This window comes from Pseudomassariella vexata, assembly GCF_002105095.1.
Source record: "Pseudomassariella vexata strain CBS 129021 chromosome Unknown BCR38scaffold_18, whole genome shotgun sequence".
NCBI lineage: Eukaryota > Fungi > Ascomycota > Sordariomycetes > Amphisphaeriales > Pseudomassariaceae > Pseudomassariella > Pseudomassariella vexata.
In genome coordinates, this window is record NW_024467973.1 from 581378 (window position 1) to 605475 (window position 24098).

At 49.1% G+C, this 24098-nt stretch overlaps 8 protein-coding genes across 8 annotated transcripts; 3 read left to right on the forward strand and 5 right to left on the reverse strand.

The window, feature by feature from the left end:
• Positions 1-421: 421 nt before the first annotated feature.
• BCR38DRAFT_354150 (general substrate transporter) lies at positions 422-2178 on the reverse strand (the record flags this gene model as incomplete). The annotated part of the gene is made up of 3 exons (XM_040856853.1): positions 422-698; positions 764-1909; positions 1994-2178. The coding sequence occupies 3 exons, from the start codon at positions 2176-2178 to the stop codon at positions 422-424; spliced, it is 1608 nt and encodes a 535-aa protein (XP_040711010.1).
• A 2966-nt stretch (positions 2179-5144) lies between these two features.
• On the reverse strand, positions 5145-5556 carry BCR38DRAFT_353922 (GTP cyclohydrolase 1 type 2/Nif3; the record flags this gene model as incomplete). Its single annotated transcript, XM_040856829.1, has 2 exons — positions 5145-5199; positions 5267-5556. The coding sequence occupies 2 exons, from the start codon at positions 5554-5556 to the stop codon at positions 5145-5147; spliced, it is 345 nt and encodes a 114-aa protein (XP_040711011.1).
• Positions 5557-6166: 610 nt separating this feature from the next.
• BCR38DRAFT_413783 (uncharacterized protein) lies at positions 6167-7346 on the reverse strand (the record flags this gene model as incomplete). Its single annotated transcript, XM_040858869.1, has 7 exons — positions 6167-6184; positions 6272-6384; positions 6521-6777; positions 6837-6871; positions 6946-7216; positions 7271-7274; positions 7340-7346. The coding sequence occupies 7 exons, from the start codon at positions 7344-7346 to the stop codon at positions 6167-6169; spliced, it is 705 nt and encodes a 234-aa protein (XP_040711012.1).
• Positions 7347-11391: 4045 nt separating this feature from the next.
• BCR38DRAFT_489879 (putative small nuclear ribonucleoprotein G) lies at positions 11392-11854 on the reverse strand (the record flags this gene model as incomplete). The annotated part of the gene is made up of 4 exons (XM_040864453.1): positions 11392-11460; positions 11529-11603; positions 11674-11745; positions 11825-11854. The coding sequence occupies 4 exons, from the start codon at positions 11852-11854 to the stop codon at positions 11392-11394; spliced, it is 246 nt and encodes an 81-aa protein (XP_040711013.1).
• Positions 11855-12217: 363 nt separating this feature from the next.
• BCR38DRAFT_354002 (nineteen complex-related protein 2-domain-containing protein) lies at positions 12218-13600 on the forward strand (the record flags this gene model as incomplete). Its single annotated transcript, XM_040856838.1, has 2 exons — positions 12218-13430; positions 13470-13600. The coding sequence occupies 2 exons, from the start codon at positions 12218-12220 to the stop codon at positions 13598-13600; spliced, it is 1344 nt and encodes a 447-aa protein (XP_040711014.1).
• Positions 13601-13761: 161 nt separating this feature from the next.
• Positions 13762-15203, reverse strand: BCR38DRAFT_81832 (uncharacterized protein). The gene is made up of 2 exons (XM_040865673.1): positions 14609-15203; positions 13762-14546 (listed from the first exon to the last, which is right to left on the reverse strand). The coding sequence occupies exons 1-2, from the start codon at positions 15089-15091 to the stop codon at positions 13923-13925; spliced, it is 1107 nt and encodes a 368-aa protein (XP_040711015.1). The 5' UTR covers positions 15092-15203; the 3' UTR covers positions 13762-13922.
• Positions 15204-15898: 695 nt separating this feature from the next.
• Positions 15899-17216, forward strand: BCR38DRAFT_354178 (uncharacterized protein; the record flags this gene model as incomplete). The annotated part of the gene is made up of 2 exons (XM_040856856.1): positions 15899-16428; positions 16481-17216. 2 exons carry the CDS (start codon positions 15899-15901, stop codon positions 17214-17216), a joined length of 1266 nt encoding a protein of 421 aa, XP_040711016.1.
• A 1267-nt stretch (positions 17217-18483) lies between these two features.
• BCR38DRAFT_354190 (uncharacterized protein) lies at positions 18484-19729 on the forward strand (the record flags this gene model as incomplete). Its single annotated transcript, XM_040856858.1, has 2 exons — positions 18484-19263; positions 19331-19729. The coding sequence occupies 2 exons, from the start codon at positions 18484-18486 to the stop codon at positions 19727-19729; spliced, it is 1179 nt and encodes a 392-aa protein (XP_040711017.1).
• Positions 19730-24098: the final 4369 nt, after the last annotated feature.

A 24098-nucleotide genomic window follows, 5' to 3' on the forward strand; every position in this document is an offset into this window, starting at 1 on the left:
GACGTTTGTGAAGACGCGCCTGGAGAGTAGTATTCGAGACTTTGTAGATTGTTGCAGCACGTCGGATACTAAGTGTTAAGTCATTTCGGATAGCCTGAGTTGCAAGGAGTAATTGAGATTCTTTTTGAGCAGAATCCATCGAGAATTAGTTGCGTGGTAAAGTTAGGAAGTTTAGTTCTATTTTTTGCTATGGGCGTGACCCGTTCGGTTGGGTGACCCGTTCGCTTGTGGACTACGTTATTATATGTAACTATATATTTGTTTTGATATTAACTAAATTTCAGATAATTGAATCCTGCTTCATTACGTTCCCTAACTCCTCGCCATATTGCACATTAAAATACATTTTTCACGTTTGCGCCCATAGATGATTTGGTTTCGTAGAATCCGGTGGAGTAGGATGAATCCCGGCTGTGGTCCACTAGACCGTGGGTTGTTGCATGACCTCCTCGTGGCTGCTGTTCTCCATAGTACCGTGGGGAACCTTGCTCCCGTCCCAGCTTCCGGACTTGATGGGGTTGACGTGGAGCAGGTACATGGTGTCAATCTCCTCCAGACTGCGGTCCTTCGTCTCAATCATGAAGAAGAAGACGATGGCAACGAGGGCAGCGCAGCATCCGGCGAAGACCATGCCGTACCAGTAGTTAATAGCGTCGGTGATGAATCGGGTGAAGAAAGAGATCAAGAAGTTCCAGAACCTGTAGTTTTCGAGTCAGTGATAGTTCGGGGCAAAGGGGGCTGTTGAAACGCGGTGATGACTTACCAGTTGGTAGCAGTAGCAAGAGCCATGCAAGGAGCTCTGTAGCGAGCGGGGTAGAGCTCGGCGACGACAGCCCAGACAAGGGGTCCCCATGTGCTGGCGAATGCGGCAATGGCGAGGCAAGAGAAGACAATGAGGACAGAGCCAGCCTTGGGGGTGTTGGCGGGGTTCTCCTGGTCAAGAGCGAAGCTGCCAACAAATGCGTAGACAAAGAAGCACATCATCATCCAAGCGGCACCAACGATGAGGGCCTTGCGACGGCCAACCTTCTGGACGACGTAGAGACCACCGAAAGTAGAGATGACATTGACAGATCCGAGAATGATCTGGGTAACGTAACTGTTGCTGAGACCGGTAGCGGCGAAGACGGTGGTTCCGTAGTAGAAGAAGTAGTTGGCACCGGTGAGTTGCTGACCAGCTTGGAGGACCATGCCGAGCAGCGTTCGGTAGAGCATGCGAGGGCCAGTGAAAATCTGGACGATGGAGGTGTCGGCACCAGCCATTTCCTCATCAAGCTTGACGCGGATCTCGATGATTTGGTCGTTGACGCTGCGGTGGTTGGGGTCGACGCCTGCGAGTCTAGCAATGGTTGCGCGGGCCTCATCCTCGCGGCCCTTGCGGTAGGCAAATCGGGGGGACTCGGGCAGTAAGAGAATGCCAGCACCGAGGACCAAGGCCCAGAGGAATCCAAGGCCGTTGGGGATACGCCAAGAAGCGGTCGATGTCATCTTGGAAGTACCGAAATCGACCATGTAACTGGTCCAGATACCGAAGGTGATGAAGAGCTGGTAAGTAGAGACCAAGATACCACGGATCAAAGCAGGACTGCTCTCTGACTGGTACATGGGGACCAAGACACTGAGGGCGCCGATGGATATGCCAGTGACGAGGCGGCCGATGGCGAACTGGTACCAAGCAGTCGTGGAGGTGATTTCGATGATGTTGCCGACGCAAGCCCACAAGGCTGAGACGGAGATGGCAAGGCGGCGACCGAGAGAATCGGCGATGTTTCCGGCGATCAAGGCGCCGAACAAGGCACCAACGGGCAATAATCCGACGATGGTACCCTGGCGAGCGGCGCTGAACTCGAGGTTCTCGCCGAACCGGGAGGCGAAGTCGGACATTTGGAAGTAACCGGAGATTTGACCACTGAGTTAGACATTAGCATCAGCCATAATGGTAGGTGGGCTTGGGGGGGGACGGGCAATGCAGAGAACAAGGGGAACGCCATACCTGACATAGCCAAACATGAAGCCTCCGATACTGGCCACCACGCCCAGGAAGCAGGCAAGGAAGGTGATCTTCTGCCCTGAAGCAGAACCCGAGCCCTCTGGCTTGGTTTCTACTCCTGTCGAGGCCTCGCCCACGCCGCCGTGGGGAGTCTCGACCTGATCTGTATTTTTCTTGAGGAAAGGCATAGTTGTGTGAGTGTTGAGTAACTTGGGACTGGGACACAATCTGGAGTCGAAAGGAGAGAGAAAACTCGGGGGCGGATAAGCTTATAAGTAGCGGTTACGTGCTCTATACAGAAGCACGTCTCTTCTCATCTAGGCACGAGATGACGCTCCATCCGCCGTCCGCCGTGTCTCCGCGAGTCGCGAATATCCGGGCAGCAGCCCACGTCCAGCCCACCGGGGGAAAGCTGGGAAAGTTGGGAAGACTGGGCCATGGTGCAATCCACAAAATATGGGACTGTCGTGTGGTGTATCGCGTTGTACCGCCGTGTTGCGCGTTGTTCCTCGTTATCCTCGACTGACAATTATGAACCGAGCTTTGGCCACTGTGGAAAGTGGGAAATTCTGCAACTTGATTGTCGGAGCTGCCGGACGCAGCTCGTCACTTGTCAGTTGAGACGTTGGTCGGCCCCCCGAGCCGAGAGCGGGCCCAGCATTCTCGCCCGCCTCGATCACAGCTGCACATGAGTCGCGGCATTCCTGCGCCGTCCGAGCCTGACGTACATACTATAGTCGTTGGATTCAATTCACGACAGAATCCCATCGTTGAAATCCTCCCATTTCTCGAAACGATGCACAACCTGTCAGAGCCCTGCGGTCGAAGCCTGTGCAGGCCTTTGCCGTTGCATTGGTAGCATTGGTAGCTGCAATCACTGAAACCGGTGGGTTTTGGCGAGGACCGCCGAGGGAAGAACCGAAAATCGGTCCTGTTATGGAGAGAAAAGCGGCTCTACAGTCGAAGTCGCGGCCTCGATAATCAACGATAACTAAGCTTTTCGCATGTCCCCGTGCACAGTTTTTGTGAATTTAACGTGGCAGACCATTTTGACGCTTCGTGCTTGGCGCTTTCGACCAAAGCCAAAAAGCGGATTTCCTTCTAGAAAACTTTGAAACGTCGCAACGAGGTGGGATCGTAATCATCAATAAGGTGATGGGAATCGGGGTTCAACCGACAAGTGCTGCCAACTTACCACAGCACAAGAGCGAAAAACTTCTTCGAGCCGAAGGACGCGAAATGCAAGTTCTGCCATTATGGACGAGTCCAGGCCTTCGATACATGCAGATTGGTACCTTGATCGGGCCGTGCAGGGTCACGTGCGAGACCCCTATAAACCTCTTCCGTCATGCGGTTTCTTGAAAAAAAAATCATCCGATCCACTCTACGAACACTCTGATGATTGTGGGCCGATAAGATGTTCCAGGCGCTAGCCCTGCATCCAATCGTTCATGTTTTTCTCCTGTTCTCGTCTTAATGCTCAATTGCAGCAATAGCATTGGATGGGGAAACCCGAATATTGGTCGGAAACTTTGGTGATATCCATAGATTTCATGTAGCAACATGGCATTCCTTCTCCCATGGCAGATCCTCAGGTTCTCGTACGCTTTTCAACGAAACCCTCCACGTATTCCGCATTCCCACGAAATTCATAATCATTATCGAGACTGTACCTGAATAAAAACAATAAAACAAATAAGCAGGCTACTACTCAATCCTCTATATCCACCATCCACCACCACCAGATTTGACCGAGGAACCACCCGACGCTCCCTAATGCTCCTAAGTTCCATCCACTCGTGCCCCAAGTACATTTCCGAATCCTCTGGGGCAAGGAACAAGGAGGGTTTGGGGCACTCGTGACACTAAAAAGAATTTCTGGAGGACCCGGCATCCGTCAAGAGTGATGGGTAGCAGAAAGTCACCCGACCCCGGAACAAAATCTCGCGGTGTACCGTGTGGCACAGTTCGTGACGATGGGGACACTTTCCGGACCGACTCTAACTGCGGTCCCACCCTTACCCCGGATGTCCCGAACCTTGAGTCCCGCAGCGAACTTTGGAGACGATGAAGAAGAAAACCCGGAGCACGAGAGCTAGGTTGGAATGCAGGAGGTCCGCTTCAGGTCTGGATCATGGGGATGGTTCGATGGTGCCACCGTGGAAATACGGGGATGGCTCGATAGCGGTATCCCAGGTGCGCGGTAGTGTAACTGTAGGTCAGCCTGCCGAACGGGATCGTAGGTACTGCTGGAGATCAAAGGTATGTCGAGAAACCAAGTGATATCTGTTTGGAAGCGAAACTCGAGTAAATTGACACGTGTGTTCGGTATGTGGGATGTATGTTCTACGGAACCTGAGTCCACGTCGTTAAAATCTGACAGCCCTCAGTCGAAGGGAAAAGGAGAGACATGGGACTGTGAGAAATGTTGTATCTAGCGCCAACTTATACAATGCATTTCCCTTCGGTCGCAAAGTTTGGCATCGTAGGAACATTCCCCTGCACGGCCGTTCACACAGACTTATATGCAGGCAGTGGCTTGTATTATAGATTCCGCAATCGGATAAGCCACAGCACAATGCAATAGGATTTACCTCGGACCGTATCATAGGTACAGTTTGGCTCAAAGCTATGACTGGCGATCACTGGCGATCTAATGCTACGATCAATCTAGGTCTATACATGTGAAATCAACAACCCTGGGATCATCGGTGTTAGTCTTACTTGTTCCTGTTCACCAGTCTCTGGCCTATTAGCAAGTTCGCTCTGTTTTATCTCGAACATCTAATCTTGTCACATGAGTTGCAGAAGTGGTTTATGGCGAGCAAGCAAGAGGGATCATTTCCTTCATTCGTGCACGGTTATAGTTGCAATTCTCTAAGATTATCAGCTACATGGTCTCGAAACAATTGTATTTTTGTGACTCGCGCATTAAATCGGACATTGAGAGCAACTGGACTGCTAATTCAGGGCCGGTTTAATCGTGCTGTCGGCAAATATGCGACTAATTCCTCTATGCCGCCCAGTATTTGTAGGTTTGGTGACAGGATTGTGGTCGTCCACGTGTTAGACCCTCAAGACTTGAATACATCAAAGTATACTAATAGAATGTCTCAGGACCCGAGAGGTGGTTCCTAGCTCGATAGGAACTACTCTAGAAATCCTCCAGCTTATACACCGCATATGAAGGCTGTTCATACGGATGTGCACTTAGACGGATATATTGTCAGACTTATCTGTCATCTCACGGAAGTTTAAATGTCCCTGGGTCCTCACCTCTTCAACGCCGCAACAGACCTTTTAGCAATCTCCATGTCAAGGCACAAAGTCTCGACTCGAACCTCCTCGGTGTGCTCTAGCTCACCCACTGTCCCAATATGCGGGTTGGCCGTATCTCCAGGGCGGAACTGCCCAGTCCCTGTGGCCGTCCAGCAACATTCGGTATATTTACCTCCCGGATACCTGCCGGCACCAGCACCGAAGATGGCAGTCTTGCACGCTGCGAGATTCGAGGGGGGCACGAAAAAGACTAGTTTGTAGTGAGCTGGTTTAGAGCTCAACGACATAGCTGCCCCCATGGTGGATATGTTTTCGAGGTGAAGACGAGGCGAGAATCGGTGAGCTACGTTTTATTTCCAGTTCCGTCAAGGGCGGACTTACGCACAGAACCGTAATCAAAGTTTCGATCCCTGGAACCGATCGAGATATCAAGATAAACGGGCAGCGAAAAGCACCTGATGTCGTTAAGTCTAGGTTGTGTTGCCGGCTGGGCAATGTACCCCGCACGAACTTGGCATCACACGCTGATTGGCCCGTAGATGGTGACGAGGGTTGATCCTTGTCTACTTGGGTGGAAGCGTGGGGGTCGCTCTCCAGTCATTTAGTCACCTTACCCATGGACTTTTCTGTATGAAAGCTTTGCTTGAAAGTGAGTAGCTGGCCTTCGTACTGAAGTTCTCATCACTTCAGCCCTGACGCTGTCCTATGGTGAATGGTAATGGACATAACATCGGGAAGGCCCCGGAGTTCGAACGGCAGAATATTACTTTTTATAATGTCACTATGGTATGTTACGTCATAGAAATAGACTGGTACGGACCCTATAAGCATGGTGTTATACTATAACTGGCAATGTCATAATGTCGTAAAATCATGTGAACCAACAAATGTCAAAACCTACTTGGCTCGTTGATACTAAACAGTGTGTGCATTTACGTGCCCTATGATGAATTTGTCCGCCAAATTCCACAGATACACGTTTCAACATGCATTGCCACGTACATGTGACCAGCCACGGCATAATTTCCTCTTGTTAGGAACCAGGGGCCTCTTCATAGCCAACACGAAGTGGTAAAAAGGGAAGTATCTCTTCTTGCGGGTGTCTTCCTTGCAGTCTGCCCTGTTCATGAGTACGGGGCAACTCTTGTTGATATCAACTCCCTTGTCGAGCAGGTATGCACTTACCATGACCATATATCCGTTGTTGATGGCGATGATCCGCCGGGCCCCTCGTTCAAAACGTCGACCAACCCTCGTTGAATCGTTTCACCAAGTTGAACCAGTCTTCCTCTCTCGGTTCTTCCACGAAACTGTTCTTGTATTTTTGTTCTTCCACGGGACTTTTCAGTTTGCTGGGCACCATATTGTCCGTCTCCCAACTCTCATCGACCCTGGAGTATAGAGGGGCGCATGAAGCAACTAGGGTGACCGAGTGATGCTCTCGAGATAGGCTGAGAGCTCGGCCGTTGGTGCTTTGAAGGACTGGGTTAAGCCCAGCGTTGTTATATCTGGCTCACTATGAGTAGACCAGGCAAAAGAGGCTTCTCGCTTATGAGTGGAGACTTACATGAAACTGTTGATATTCCTCTTAACTTCCCTAGTCTTTAGGTGTGGTAGTCTCGCAACAGGATTTGTCGAGTAGAAACTGAACGGAGGCTATTCTCGGTGACGCTGACTTGACCGTCGGTATTTGTCTGTATACTCAACAATTGCTGATGCTGCTTGCCGCCTCGCTCCTTTTGCAACTGTAGAGTGAGGAGGGAGGTCGGGACTTGTCGTGATGCATCAGGGCTTCGGTATAATGTTGGCGGTCGTCGCTTGAAGCCGTCTTTGCTAAATTTGGTATTTCTAATTCCCCAGTTGAGGAAAATTTGAGATCTGCCACAGCAGCCTGAAATTTTGGCCCTTCTGTTGTGACGGTAGTCAGATTCGCGACCGCTATGTTGCCTGAATTCTGACAGTTAGGCCTAGATTCTGTAGCCGGTTTCGAAACAGCCTCACAAGCCTGTGGCATATCACTGATTAAGTGTCAGGAACTGCAACTGGATCGGATGCTTGTTATACACTTACCTGGCATGACTGTCTGGTCCATCTCTCACGTCAGCCTCTGCCACAAGCTCATTGAGGATTCTTTCCTAAAGAATCTCTTCGTTTGAGCTAGGTGCGTATTTGTATAGGTAAGACTCTTTTTGTGCGAAATTTTGCCTAGTGGTAATCTCAAATCCATCCTGATTTACGTATCTAAAAGTATTCGATCGATCTGCGACTATAGCGAGAGGTAGAAATTTGCCGCTTATGGGGTGCGCGAGACTCCAGTCTCTGCCATTCCACAAGATTTGGTGAGCAGAAGGCTCAAGAACAGTGTCATCTGTCTTTGAGCTGTTTCTCATTACTTCAGCAATTCTAGTGAACTTGGTTTGGATGGCGATAGGGTGGAAGACGAAGGATGCTATAACGATAGGGGAACTGATACTGTGTTGGAGTTTTCTCTAAAGATATTCTGAAGATTGTGCCATGCTGATCTAAGAAATCAAGATTGATAGAGAGTAAATTAATCGGAAAGGTGCTTAAATCCTTGGAAATTGCAGTGATGATGTGTAATTTTATGAATGAAGAGATTTGTGCAAATCCTTGATCTGAGTTACAACAGATGTATTAAAAGCTGGCTGTGGGGATTTGATTGCTCAAAATGACAAACGGTTTTCCCGAACAGCAGATGGCTAGTATGATGTGAATCACGGTATGTCCAGTCTCCAGATGAAATATGCGGAGCCTCAGGTTTCGGCTGTAGATGTTGCCAAGAATGCTTAGCTATATCCGATAAGGACGCATCTTCTTCTTGGAGTTCATTGTTGCAAAGTCAGCTACCGATAATGGGCTGATACGTGTCTGCATTGCTTAAATATTACGTTTAAGACGATTGACCATGTGACGCGGAATCTCATTGAACAGCAAGTAAACACTTCTCAGCTCTCTTAAGTCGCGACATGTTTCCTATGCTCGGATAGTACGCAGAGATACTTAGAAAATCCTGTCATATAGACAAGTCGTAATACTCATTGTATGTATAGTTTTATATGCCCTTGTATACCCCTGGGAAACGACCAAGGATGACTGAATATACAAATCTAGAGTTTATCGTTAAAGACCAAATCTGGTATAAACAGGGCTTTCGTTCTTTTAATGAAACTTCAACTTAGCCACTTTATTTACTCTGTTTCCCCTCCAACTCCCAACGGTGGCAAATAGTGCCTTGAGTCAAGAAGATTCATCGTTCCTGAATGCAAAGAACATGTGAATATAAGCTACCACACTAATATGACATATAGGCGATGAAGTAGTCTACGCGTATGAAGTCTCTAAATAAGCAATGAGTCATGTGAGTATCGTAAGTTCCACCATGAAGAATCCCTAAGTAGGAATCTCTTCTTTCATAATTACCAAAGCAGCACATAATAACTTGTCGCTATTACCCCTATATAAATATAGACCCCAGACCAGATGCCCTTATCATATATTCATACCCTTGATATAGGCTAACTCTGCAGTAACACACTCGTGACTCTGACCAAAATAATTATTTTAGACCTCCAGTCCAAGAAGAATAATATATCTATTAAGACTCCCTTGAAGGGACTTTTGAGCAAACTCTGCCACCTCATCCCCAGCAGCCGTGGCTTAAGAAATAACCACAAAAAGAAGAGCATTGTTTTACTGGAATATTCGTGAGCTTTCCGGACGTGGTGGTCCCAACAAGTAAAAACGTCAGAGAGTGCTACGTTGCTGGATTTCTCACTAGAATAAGTCGACAAAATAGTTATCTCCTGTTCTTTATCTCGATTGGAGAGTTGCTGTGGAGAAGTTGAATAGATGCTTGATTTCCATTATCATAGTAAATGTCACCTACTCGACAGTCGGTTTATTTTTGTACAAATCTCCTGGATCAGTGTGAATTGCAATACGGTACGGTATACGGCCTGAGAATTCCCGTATAATTTACGCGCAAGGACGGTTATTCGACTAAACCTTACTAGTAGAGGCCTGGTTTTCCATTCTATCACGCTTAAAAGTCAAAAAAAGTGGTGTGATACTGTTGTCGCTTGTAGCTCATTATGATGACCAATTTCATATCCCTGCTTGATTAGTGCGATCAAAGTGAGTGTTTGAGATGGTCGTTTTGGCGTCATCTTGCTATAATTTCATACTTTGCCAGAGTTGTTATGTTGACCTTTGGACTGTTTCCTCCCTTTGTGTGCTTATATTTGTCTTCTCAGTGAATCTGATGCGAAACCCAACACTTAGCTATCGCCTAGACTATACACCTTCGTTAACTCGGACGGGTACAAAGCTAGGCCATAATATAGTAATAAGTCCTCCTTGCCACTTACGAGTTGATTAGCCGACGGGGTAATCTCACATTCCGATATTTCAGCCAGACGACATCAGCCAGATGACACGTCTTATGCCACTGAGGCAGTCACGAGTTGTGACAGCGGACAGGTATTTACATTGGTCACAAAAATACGACGTGGTGTCTAACTGATGCTAGACTAATAAACTTGCAATCTGAGACCTAGCAATTGTATCAAGTGGCTTACTTAGCAACATCAACAAGAGTTGAATAATTCTGTTTGAATTCTGCCTATTTTCGCAATATATTAGAGTAATATATAATCTATGCTACTGCTGACGGTCCACGCGAGAAAACACATATCGAGTTTCAAGACGCATTGTAATGTCATAGTGAATCATTCACTGAATCCTTCGGCGATGAACGCAAGACGCCACTCTTTACCGGCTGCCCGGAAGGTGGCCTGGGCGATGCATTAGCTCAAACGTTCCACGAGCGCGGCTAGAGGGTCATCGCAATGGCAAGAAACTTGATCAAAGTCAAAACATCTGCAGGACACGGGCCTCGATATCGTGCAGCTTGATGTTGCCTATTGCGTCGATCAAAAGCGCAGTCGAGCAAGGTAACATCTTGTCAGGTGCCATATTGGACATCTTGGTCAACAATTCCGGGTCAGGGACATGTCTCACAATAGTCATATACGGCATATTGGTGCTGTACAAGAGCCTGTTATTGGGTCCCAAGGATGTATAACACCTCCCCTGGACATTGACTTCGATATCGCCAAGAGATCGTTCAGTATCAACTTTTGGGGTCTTATCACGATAACGAACGCATTCGTACCCCTCCTCGCTCGTACGAAAGGACGGGTCATCAACGTTGACTCCAATGCGGCTCGGATTTCGGCGCCATGACAGGGCGTCTACAATACCAGCAACGGTGCCCTAGCTGTCTTGAACAAAACGATGTCTTCAGAGCTAGAAATTTTCGGCATTGACGCACTTCACGTATGTATGAGACCTTGTCGCTGACTTATTGACGCTGACAGTCATTTCAAAGTTCGTGACCGGTCCTGTGGCGAGCAAATTCTTCGAAAATGGTGCCCCGTGGAAGTTTCTGGAAGGCTTGTTATACGAACCAGCGCGTGCAGAAGTAAAAGAGCGCTTCAATGCTGATACATTGGAGAACTCCTAGCAGAAATGGAAGTAAACAAGATCACAGCGCACAAATTTCATATGTTTCTAACACACCCATAGGCCCCAGCAGAGAAGTGGGTCAGGAATGTCTCAGGAAATGCCTCTAGTTCTTGGTCGACGAACAACACCTTCTTGGGCCATATGGCCTATTCGAGATGGTTCCTGATCACGGCTTTCGACCCAAATGCAAGTGCCGTGGTTAGTTGACACTAGATAATCTGAAACGTAGCCCTGCTGATATATATCAGTATTCCACTTTCCCACGGATGCTGGGACAAACAAGCTTATGCCAGCGACGAAGGAAAATATCTTGTTTCTGGGGTGAAAATGATGATTTGCCAGTGGAATTGAGCGTATGTGCTCGTCGCATTCTCACGATGGGCATATCTGCAAGAACTAGTGGTATCTGTGACGCCATGCCTTGGTCTTCCCTAGCTTTTCCATAAATCTGAACGCCTCATTTCTTCCTTAATATGCGGCCTGAGGCTGACCACTCTTTCTCGACGGTAAATCGTGGTTATCAGAGCCCCGTTTCATCCTGACGCTGTGTGCCTTCCATTGACTCTTGTTCAAGCTCATTTGTCGCGATCACCGCCAATTCTCTCGAGCGCTTCCAACATGACGACCGAGTTTCCTCGAATGACCTATGAGGTATGTTAGTCCAGCTTCAGAAGTACCATATTACCGCTTGTTATCTCCTCGTGATACATACGACCATGCCTAACCGGACCTTCTCGCCGCCCTCCTTCTCCTCGACTGCGTCGTCGAGGACGATGTTCAGGAACACCTACGAAGTATGTCAGAACCGTATTATTCGTGCTCGGTAGGGAATTGCAAGGAGATCGTGGAATACGTACGTCATATCCTCGCAGCAAGCCAATGACCTTGCGACTGCCGTTCAGCTGGACGAACAACCTCTTGTCAAGGTACTGCGTCCGTCAAATGTGGTGAGCATTTGCGCATATCTTCAAGCCTCCCGAGGATGGGAGCATACAGAGGCAGACGTACCTTCTTGAGTTCTGGCTGAGCAGGAGCCATCTTGTCGCGTTTACAGGGGGAGATAGGTGTATATGTTCTTTGCCTTCGTAGCTGCCGTAGGTGTGATGTCGAAACTTTGGGAGTCCTGCCTTGCGATAAGAGCTTTTTATCGATAACGCGATAAGGATTTCGTGATTAACTGCTGATTGAAAGAGCAACTGACACTCGGTATCAACACTACGACAGTACCTGAAGATTAAGCAAGTTTAAGAGCACTGATCTTTAAGCCCAACTGTCAAATTCTGAAAATTAGCTCGTACTCAAACTATATGTCCCCGCACAATCTGTTGGAGCGCCCCAGGCAACGATTGCTGCCACTTTGAGGAACCTCGAACATCTCAGGCCCTTGTGCCGCCGAAAATCATGAGCGCATTCGGTTCAAAACGCCAGCCGCGAAAGATTACGGTCCAAGATGAAGAAGAGGAGGACGGCGGTGCACCATTGCGCGTCCGCCCATTTTTGGGCAGTCGAAGCAGCTCTTCTAAGCCGAAGAAGAAGCCCAGCTCGCGACTCTCATTCGGTCTCGGCGAAGGCGCATCCATAGAGGATAGTACGGCAGCTTTGGGGGGCGAGCTTCCCATATTCACCCCGAAGAAGACGTCTTTGGCGGCAGCGGTGGTGGGGAACAGTGCTTACAAGAAGGGGCTGAAAGGCGTGGCGAAGAACAATATTCTACCTGTACGGTCCTCCGAGACAGATGAGGACCGCCCCCGGTACAGCAAAGAATACCTATCCGAGCTACAGAATTCGACGCCCAGTACTCCCGCTCGCGGCAGCTCACTACAGATTGCGGACGATGATGGCGACATTGAGATGGTGCTCGACCCCTCCGAGCTCGAGGGCGCCACCGTAGTCGAGGTGACCTCGAACGCTCTCTCAGTCGAACCTGCAACGACCCCCCATATCCTGACCGAATCCGAAATAGCCGAGAAGAAGGCAAGGAGAGAACGCCAGCGGGAGCGCCTCGCAGCTCAATCCGACGACTTCATCCCTCTCGATGCCTCGGACGATGACTCGCGCCAAGTCGGGGATTCCTACCTAACGCTCCTATCCCGTTCGTCCAAATCAAAACCGAAAGAAAAACGTCTCACCACCGATGACGACCTGGTAGAGGACGACTCCTTTTTCGTCGAAGATGGGGGGCTGTCACTAGGCAAAAAGGCGGAACGTGATGCAGCGCGGAAGAAACGGGCCGACATGGCGAACATGATCGCAGCAGCAGAGGGCAACTCAGACGGCGAGACGTCGGACGATAGTGAGGCGGAACGAAGGGCGGCGTATGAAAAGGCGCAGACGCGGGCTGGTATGGACGGGCTGGCTGAGGAGCGAGAGGCGCAGCAGCGACGGCTGAATAAGAATGGAGGGGTGCAGGTACCGCCCAAAATCACGCCTTTGCCGGACTTGAGTGTGCTGGTGGAAGAGTTCAAGGCTAGAATGGGGCGGAAGGAGGTAGAGGCGCAGAGGATGAAGGATAAGATCGCGCAGTTAAAGCGCGAGAGGGAAGGCATCATGAAGCGGGAACCAGAAGTGCAAACCCTGTTGAATGAGGCCGGCGAGAGGTACCAGAGCCTTATGGGTGGCAACATAGGCACCGTCGAAAATGGGGTTATGGAAGGCCAAGATAGTGTGGCTGCTGCTAAGTCATTGCTTGATCGGGCTAGGGGAGGAGATACAGCTATTGGAGCTGCGAGGGGACTTGATAGCTTAGGGACAACGCCTATAGGACAGGACAGGATGGAAATGTGATGACCGTACGTATGATACCCGAGGCATGAGTACAGTACTCCTAATTACCACTCAACATATCTAACTGCTCATTGTCGTGAGGCTTCAAGTTGAACATTGGAAACGCAACATGGCCATCATACTGGACGCGAGTTTGAAACACGATGAGCCTTGTATTGATCTTCTACTTGAAATATGAAATGCTAGACCCCCTTGGAGGGGACATATGCTTCCTACGCCGATCCCGGTACCGTATCATGAAACTATGATACAAGAGCATCCCCAATCAAAGCGCACCTCTTCTTCGCACCTACCCATTCCGTACACTATCATAGGCTAGCGTTTACTTCGACCTGGAAACACCAGCCCCAATGACGCCGGGCAGCTTCTCCTCACCTACACTGAACAGCAGTCCAATGCTGCCTCCAAGCACGCCGATCATGACAATCGCAAAGCCGGCAAGAAGCCAGAATTGAGCGCTCACGTCGATCTTTTGGCAGCTCTGTCCACCCCAGTAGTGATGTATCTTGGAGCCGGGGTGGCGCTGGTCTTCCTCATAGGTTCCGGCAAAATGGCACAAGCACGACCAGCATTCTGAGTTGCCCGCGTTCGCATCCGTATTCTTGTACTTGAGGGTGCATTTACCGTGGCGGCTGCAGTCACCAGTATCGGTCATGCATGTGTTGAACGACTTAAAACAGGCCGGAAGCACGCCATTCTTGGCGACAAAGGGGTGGGTTTTAAGGTCGGAAGTCTGGGGCTTCGAGAACGATGAGTCGGTCGAGCCCGTGGTAGATTCTTCCGTGAGAACCTCCTCGGCCTTGACGCCAAACTCTCGGCGGCGGAGTTCGGAGGTCGCGTCTGATGTGGAGGGCACGAGTACGATCATCGTCTCCATCTTGCTGGCCTCGGCCAGGCTTTGCAGCCTCTCGAAATTTTTCGATAGTTTGGACACAGCATCGCGGGTCTACCGGAGGTAAGTCAGTATTGGCCTACAACACGTAATTGAGAGACCAGTGTCCCGCGTACCTTCGTGACATCATACTCGAGGTACTGCGATGAGCCCATCCAACACTTGCCCAGCTCGGGATCTGTGGATTCCTCAAAACTGCATCGCCCGCTAGCTGGAAGGGACGCTAGGTGGGCGGTGGTCATGTCATCGGAGTAGAATGCTGGACTCAAATGCATTACGTCCCTGAAGGCCTGCGCGCTCTGATCGTTGACACCCTTGTAGACAATCACCAACTGGTTTGGCTCGTCTGCGCTGTGAAATAGAGGCCGGGAACCCACACCGACCGAGTTCATCAACGAGATGGACGATTCATCTTGAGGAAGCTGTTGATTGGCACCCAGTCGTTGTTGGATGATGGCTTGGGCGACGTCGTTGGAGATGTGTGGGAAACCTTGGGATTTGAAATCTGGGGACTTGCGCAGAAGGTAACCTTCGGTTTGTTGTGATGCGGCGGTAACTACGCCAGCCAGGGCCGGTAGCAGAAAGCTCGAGAGCTTCATGGTGTAGAATTAATGCCGCGAAGTCCCAATATGAACGGTGTCATGGAAGAAAAATCCGCTTCATCAATTAAATCGTAAAAAGGCGTTGTCTGGACTTGCTGGAAGTAGCTCCGGCTGCTACCAGGGAAGAGCGATGTCAAAAGCTCCTACACGTGATCCTTACTGATAAAGCTACCGATAAGATTTTGGCTTGACAGGAAACACACGCACTGTCTCCATGTTGTCCGTTGAATTCAACAACCAGGCTTGCCAGTTTAAATGTAGGGGTTAACATTGACATTTCCACAAGCAGCGTTGTTGGTAGGATGGATTTATTTTTATTTTTATTTTTTCCATCATGTCACGAAGCAATATTGAAAACACTGCCGCAGGTTTGGATATCAAGAGCATTTAAGAAGTCAAGCTGATTGGGACTTCTGAGAGCACACAGTCCGTGTGAATGTATCTTACTGTCCAGCACTACTGCGGCGAGAAGCTGCGACAGGGGTCTTAATCTATCGGGGAATGTGAATGATCTAAGTGCATCAGTGATCAAAGGCGTCTGAATCTTGGGCAAGCTTGCCTGGCCTCGTCGAGTACGATTAAAAATAACGACATCCACACACAATAATGGTATAGACTTTTTGCGTTGTTATAATAATACCTGAACGACATCATTACCCAAGACTTTCACACTCGATCCGAAGTCCGATCGCACGCCGCCCTGTCACTGCTGAAGTCCACGATCAAATCGCCTTCCCCGGTCCATCCCTGGCCACTGATTCGGGCGTGCCTCGATGATTGCCCGCCATGTCCTGGCTCCGACACATGCGCTGGCAACGTAACGTCTTCAACCTTGGCGTCCGAGCCAATGGTGGCATATTGGCAAGGCCCGGCGTCGCTCAAGGCCCTCACCCCCAGACTATACAGCTACAACGGGTCAAGATTCGACGGAAATGGCTGAAGCGCGCAGCTACGGCTGGCGTCATCTACGTCGTCTGCTATGAGGTCTGGACAACTTCTGTGTCTAGCGTTCTCACCAAGTTTCTCAAAGACGTAGAACCGATCGAAAAGGAGGAAGATACAGAACCGCTCTTCATTGCCTTGCCTTTCACGCAGAAAATGGTCGAGCCCAAACCGTACAGGGGCTCCGATCCCGAATGGCAGGCGTTCGCTAAGTTCAGCCGCGATGTTCCGCTTATGACGGGTGTGCACAAGGCTGTGGCGGCGTATGCGAAGAGACAGGTCGAGCTTCATCCTCCAACAATCAGAGCATGTGGTCAAGAAATCAAGGTTAGTCGGTTATGGGTGGAGTTTCAATACCCATACAAACCGCCACCAACATTTGAGAGACTAGGGTACGTATTCATGGCATCGTGCAGGGGGATGCAACGTGCTGATTGTCCATAGAATCATGATAGATGACGAGGGCATCTCCATCGCCTCCGAAGAGATCGATCCCGCTCTTGCCTTCAAGATCAATCGCGCTCTATGGCCCTCGGCACTCACACAATCCCTATGGAGCTTTAGCACAGCTCTGATGAAACAGAATTTCTTGGGCGTGGTGCAATATCTTGGCTTCAATCCCAATCCAAACAATACCTCGGCCAATGTACAACAGGCAATCGACAAAATGCGTCAGCGGATCGACAAATCACAGCAACCCATGGAGAAGACAGAATCGAAGCATCCGAGCCCAAATACGCTTCCACAGGCAACAAAACCGCAGGGAGCCGAGGGCTCTTCGGCGTCAATAGATAGATCCTCTGCTGATACCCCCCATACAACCACGCGACCGCTACCAACCAGCGGCTCCGTCTCACCAAATGGACCACCACTTGGCAAGCCACAGTCTGCAAAAGACATCTACGGCATCAACCAAGTGTCGGAACACACGAGCGGTCCGTTGCAGGCTTTCAAGAAGAAGTTTGCCCAAACGTGGAGGCCGTGGCGGATGCCACCCAACTACCCGCCACGGGGCTCCTTAAAGGTTTTAGGCATGGTGGAGCTTACGGGACCACGTGGGAAAGTCGTGGTGGACGTCTTCGCCTGGTTTAATCCCGCAACAAACACCATTGACACGAGTACCATAAAAATATTCTTGCGGAGTGTGTCGCCAAAGGTACAGGAGCCATTGAGAAATTGAGTCTGGCGCCACCTGGACGGCCTACAGTGGAGGCTATACCGTGGTTGAGCTTGCGTTAAGTCAATGCATTCACGGCGGCAAAGCATTGGACGCCAAGTTGAAAACAGTTCAGGGTGAGATGCCCTGCGGATCACGAGACACACATTTTATACTACTATAGCGCGAAACGCAAAACATCAGGTGGCGTTTACCCAGCCCTCATTTGTTTTGGAATGGACTGGTGATTGAGCAAGCGATTTTTGATTTGCCGGATGGAAAAGGGAGACGAGATAGCAGAGAGCACCAGGGATACCAAAGAGCCAGCATGCACGCTAGCAGATTTTACAGGATATTAATCAGAAAATTAAGATCTGGTTGATGAGACCACTTAATTTAGCCTACCGACATGGGGAAGCGGTTGTCCAAACGACTGACGGTTTATGAAAGCGAAGGAGTCCAGGTGGCACACGAAGATAGAGGGCGTCCTACATAAAAACCATCAATTACAGCTGATATGTCAGATTGGAGTGCCGTCGCTGGCGACACCACGGGAGCTACATGACGGAAGACTGCGTGTTCATTTGAGGATGCCCAGTTGCCCACTGGATCATGGCCCAACCTGAATGACTACTACCGAGGCAACCGACACTGAACGATACATTCTTGATCAAGACACCGATTCTAAGCCAGTGATGTGAGTCGTTCGGGAGATTTAATCTCAATTTTGTTTGCGTGGTGGGCCTCCTACATCCCCACTACGTGTCAAGACACTCACTGATATCAAGAGGATCTATCTCGCTTGGAAGTCTGCCTATTTTTCTGCGGACGGGCCATTGCTTCATCTGAACGGCTTCGATGAGGGGAAAGGGGCAGGGGGGAGGCATGGGGTTTGTTTCTGGTAAGCCTGCTATACTGTTCCGTTTGCATGGTTTGCTGCTCAGGTTGTACGTACTATGACGATAGTTTTGTTGCCCGTGAGGTTGTAAGCCGAAGGGAGATTCATCACATAACTACAGTTGACTCGTTTGTCGACACTGAGGAAGCCAACAGAGAAACGGCTCAGGGGTTCTCAGGCCAATCCAGTAGATATAACCTGGTTTCAGCACTAACATATAATGCATCCCTTCGGCCACGGTTCAACTCGCCAGCCGTGTTGTCTTGACAACTTATCTCATAGAAACATCGTCAATACCACCTACAGAGAACCTCACATTTCAGCAAAATGAGTTGGTTTCTTGTCGCCATTGTTGGCGTTCCACTGCTCGTCGTACTGTTCACTCGCCTATTCATGGCTGAAAACGACCGACTTGATGAAAACTGCCTAAGTCGAGCTCGCATCCTCCAACATAGGAGCATTGCCGACTTTAGCTATTTCGGCGCGAAGACCCTGAGAGACCGGCTCCAGCTTAGAGCTGCGCCCAATGCTCGTCTTATCACTGCTTTTGGTATCAACAATTCCTTCACAACGGTCGACGAGAAACTCCATGAGGAGTTTATACACACTGCTCGACTATCCATCAACTCGGTCGACAACAGGAAATGGGCCAAACTCTCTGAGCGAGCAGCTTTTGCACTGAATACATATATTCTGTATTCCAACGCCAACAGAGGTAATTGGAAAGATGCCGGCTTACCGCTTGCCGAAGCCATTCGTGTGGTCTCTCTCGACGTTGTTCTGGAACTTCTCTACCCCACCAATCGCGGCCGTTTGAGCGTTGTTGATGCCATAACCGTCACTTCATCCATCAATACTCTCTGGGTTGAATCGAAGGTGCATGAAAACACGCCGGAGACCGAAGCTTCGAAACGGACAAAAGCTCAGTTGCACAAATCTCTGGCTTGTCTTCTCGCGGTAAGGCAACTGTCAGGCTCAGATGCCAACCCCCTCAACCTCATAATGCCGGCGTATGAGACACTTTGGAGGGTTATCTTGAGTACGTATATACATGTTGCCTTGCTATCTGGTGGTGAGGTCCGGGAGGAAACCCTCGACGAACTGGTAGAAATTGTCCCCCTATATCTTGGTACAAGTTTAGATTTGGAAGGGCCAGTGGTCGCCTTTGGCAAAGTAAGTGTTGAGAAAATCAAGATTCAGCAACACAGGATAATAATGACTGATTGTTCTCGTGTTATAGGAAGCGCTTCGCTTGTATGCGCCCACAAAACGTATCTATCGGGGAAAATCGGAGCATGAAGTTGTTGCTGCTGATGTCGAAGCTCTACACCATGATCTCCTGATTTGGGGTCCGGATGCTCTCGAGTTCAATCCTGGTCGATTTAAAGATATCAAGCGGTTGACCAAGCAACAGCGGGATGCTTATATGCCCTTTGGTATCGGCACGCACCGCTGTCCTGCAGCTCATGGGTTCGGCGAGCGCATGATTTCATTGCTGGTCGTGGTTCTGTTCAGGAGACTTGGGAGCAAGGATATGGGACTGCAGATCGACTTCGGTGACAGTGAGCAGCAGGATCGAGGTATGCCGCTGCCCACTGGCCGGCTGGATATGGAGACCTGGGCGGTCAAGGGGCAATGAGGTACCGTCATGGTGAACGGGCCTTGAGCAAGGTATTTTGGGGGATTCTTGAAATTCGGGAGATGAGTGGATGGCTAGAGTGAGTTTTGAAAGGTATGGTTAGAGTCTTTAACCAATCTATGATATCGGAGTTAGTAACTTTCTTTCTGTGCATATCTATGGTACGCTCAAAATACAAAAGTAGGGATTCATTAAACTATATCAAGACAACATGTCGTGAGAAGTGCAGTTACCGAAGTCCCAACTTTACTCCCGCTCCATCTTCTTCAACAGCGGCACAGCACTTTAGGGGTGATTGGGAGTCGTCTTTTTGGATTGTATTCCACAGTCCAGTCGACAGAATATAACTGTCTGAACTGGTCCTGGGCTTGAAACTTGTCGCTGAAGTCAGGATTGCATCGAGCATACTTATGGACGAGACGAGGCGGGACCCGAGCGAAAGGAGCGGTGGCAACCGTCACGTTTGCTGGGGAAGAGCTTATTCTTGAGACTATGCCTGGAACAGTGCGCAGATAAGCCTTCTGAGAGGCCTAGAGTCAGAGTAGTGAAGGAACTTCGACTGAATCCCAGTGTGAACTATGTGTCAGGAACGGCTAAGACGCAAGGCGATAGTACAGAGTGAAGGGGAGCAACAGACATCCCTACTGATTATCACCGGGTGGTCACTAGTAGTTACTAGTGGTCTCAGGTAGGGGTGCCCGGAATAGTTCATCGATCTCCAACCTTCCCCCTATTCTCCTCGATATCTCCCTTACATAGATAGCCAGAGCCTGTATTCGGAGTAGCAGAGCCCTAGTTCCTGCGGCTGCTCGATATTCCAAGACTTCCATATTATGCTATGACTCATAGGCACCTATGCTAGTGCTCCACTGGCACCCCACAAGTATCTTGCACTCAGCACTACTCTAACACGACGGCCTCCTGACAACGCCTGCCCTCAGGGTCTTCGCTCCGTAATCCTGCATCTCCGGTCCGTCGTGACGGAGAGCTAACGCGTACATCCGTACCGCTAGTATTGACCCCTGTACCTTAAGCCGCACCAATACCCGCCTTCCGGTAGCGCACGTCGTAATAATAGTCCAGTAATCGCTTAAAAACTAATATTTAATACTCGGTTGTAGTAGCGTATATACTAGGTCCTAACCCGAGTGTTTCGAGCTATCGCCTGCCTACACACGTTATAATAATTGTGACAGGTTGTGTCTGAAATGGGATCCGGAGCTGCAAGAACCTTGCGTCCGGATCCACCAAAGGAACCATCGAGGGCATATAAAAACATGGTTTGTGTTCTCGGAAAACTCGCTTTTTTACTTTCCTCCTCAGTTAGATAATTAACAGTATTTGGCCATGTTGAGCTGTATAGTTTCGCAGTGAGCCCGTCACAATAATAGCCTAGTATTTGCTCGAAGCTACTCGCGTACGATAGCGTATATACTAGGCTCTAACCTAAGTGCTTCGCGCTATCGCTCGCCTTCGGTGCTATAGGTGCTAACTAGCGTCCCCCGGTGGCCCTTACCCCCCTCAACGGTATAATAATAGTCTAGTAATCGCTTGAAAACTATTATTCGATACTCGCGTGTAATAGCGTATACAGTTATCACCGGGTGGTTACTAGTGGTTATGTTGGATTACAGCCACTGTACAAGCCACACAGCCACATAGGAACGATTACCCCTCCCTACCCGAAGACAACCACGTACATCAGTCAATCACTTGAACACCTACTATTGATCAGATACACTTGTAATACGACAGGTCACCAGTAGTCTTAGATAGCTAGAGCCCGTATTCGGAGTAAGAGAGCCCTAGTTCCCTCGGTTCCTCGGTATTCTAAGACTTCCGTATTACGCTATGACTCAGGCAATTATGCCGGTACCCCACCGGCACCGTTGTCCTGCACTCGGCACTCTGACACTATGCCAGGGAATTGGAGGTAATCGTCAACTTCTCTCAACCCGAGGTGCGTATCATCCCCAATTGAACTTACTGAAGGCTGCAGGGCTGAGATTGAAACGGCAGTTCGAATCTCATTTTATCCGATCACTGGGGTGGTTCCCCGCGGTCGACTCAATTTACACCACGATCCCAGTATTTGCAAGTGGCAAAACCAACCCGCGATTAGCAGACCCCTGGTGGATTTTCCCTCAAGCACCTCGTCCTCTTACATAAGGCCCTCCAATGTTGTGATTACATCACACAAACACATGTCGATACAAGCGTTGCGGTAGACCTGAGCCGTCGTCATATAGGTTAAGTGGTGTTACCAGATATGAACACGACGGCTGAGCAGACGCGCAACTTCGGTTCACCTAGCAGCCCTGTTTTCAACACCCGTTGTACCTTCGTTGATCTATAAGTTGCGCCCCTAGAGAACCGCGAAAGGGAGTTCGTGTACTTCCGTTAGTCTGGAAATCCATAACAGTAGTGAGAATCAGCAGCAGCAGACGCACCAGCAAATAGAGCAGTCGTTAAATCATCGCCATCTTTCGGCAGAGTGCAGTCCAGTCTCATCCTCTCGACCCCGCAATTCCTCAACGTTTTCAGGAGATTCGCCAGCTCCAGTTCTGACAGTCTCATACACGTCATCGACCAAAGGCATGAGGAGCAGTATCCTCCTTCACCGAAACATATTTCCAGGACTGGGATTCCCACGCTAGGCACATTACTGAAGTACGAGTTTAAAGTGCGACGGACATAGGTGCCTATGAGTCATAGCATAATATGGAAGTCTTGGAATATCGAGCAGCCGTAGGAACTAGGGCTCTGCTACTCCGAATACAGGCTCTAGCTATCTATATAAGGGAGATATCGAGGAGGATAGGAGGAAGGTTAGAGATTAATAAACTATTCCGGGCACCCCTACCTAAGACTACTAGTAACTACTAGTAACTACCCGGTAATAATTAGTAGGGACGTTTATTACTGTCAGGGTCGTGTATGGGGGTACCAGTAGTTTATTGTTGTAGCATGAAGAATGGAACATCAGCCAGCTCGTGCAGTACCAATATACATGCGGTGCACGGCCCTAGCCCCGTGACAATTACTCCCCTTTACTCTATACTATCGCCTTACGTATTAGCTATTCCTAATACATAGTTCACACTAGGATTTAGTCGAAGTTCCTTCACTACTCTGACTCTAGGCCTCTCAGAAGGCTTATCTACGCACTTTTCTAGGTATAGTCTCAAGAATAAGCTCTTCCCTAGTAAGCGTGACGGTTGCCACCGCTCCTTTCGCTCGGGTCCCGCCTCGTCTCGTCTATAAGTATGATCTGCTGGCTTCAACTCGGATGGGATGCAGTTAAGTATAAAGGAGTTGACAGGGGGCATATTGCCTGTCTACATTGTATAGTCTAACGGGGTAAGGCCGGACGCCAGGGAAAATAGGTGACGGAATGGGGAGGATCTTTTGCTTTGATCAAGGCTTGTGGCTGCAACTTTCTTTTCGAGGACGGACCCTTTTTAATCACTACTTCATCTCTTCGATTCTACACAGTTGGTAATCATCAGTTATCGTATTCTTTTCTATGCATGCAATTCAAAGCTTCAGTTCATGATTCACTTATACGTTCAGGCGCAGCTTCCAAGAATCTATCTATTCCTTCCATTTCTAGCCTTGAAAACTACGAGGAATTGTGTCTTGCTCTGATCAGAGCAATCCAGTGCTAGTGACAGCGTCAATTCGACTCCCAGAGCAGCCAGACGTCATGTTCTGAGAATTATCCCGATGCGAGTCTCAGAGGCACATCCGACCAAATCAACCATAAGACGTATAAGAGCTTCGCTCTTGTAACTAGTACCACGATATTCGTCTGATCAGACCAACAGATGGATCTATTGGTACTGGAGCCATCTATTCAGTGCGTTAGGTGATAGGTACATCCTACCGACCGCCTGACCCCGTTTCAATAGTAACTCGGAAAAAAACACTTTCATGTTGAATTATGAGCCTTAAAATCTATGGTACTTCGGTCTTAAATGAGAGATAACTAGTAAAAGTTGCTCCCCAGAAAACATAATAATTATGCAAGTACTAGAAAGAAGTAGCTCCCTTTAGTTCAACAATGAGGGAATCAGTCCTCTGTTGATGACTTTAAATGGATGTCGTATGGATCGCTATATCTGCTGTAGATGTTGTGCTCCGTATATTAGTGCTGACAGGCGCTGTAAGGTGCTCGTGTTGAAGGAAGGAAGGAAGGAAGGAAGGGTCCAACCCACTAACCTACACTAGCAACCGCACCGCCTTAGGCCTATGACATGACTGTGGCGCTCATTCCCACAAATAATAGCCTCTAATGCTGATATGGGAATCAAGCGTTTTTATACAGTACGGGAAGGTGGGAATGTGATAACCGAGTTACATAATCTTT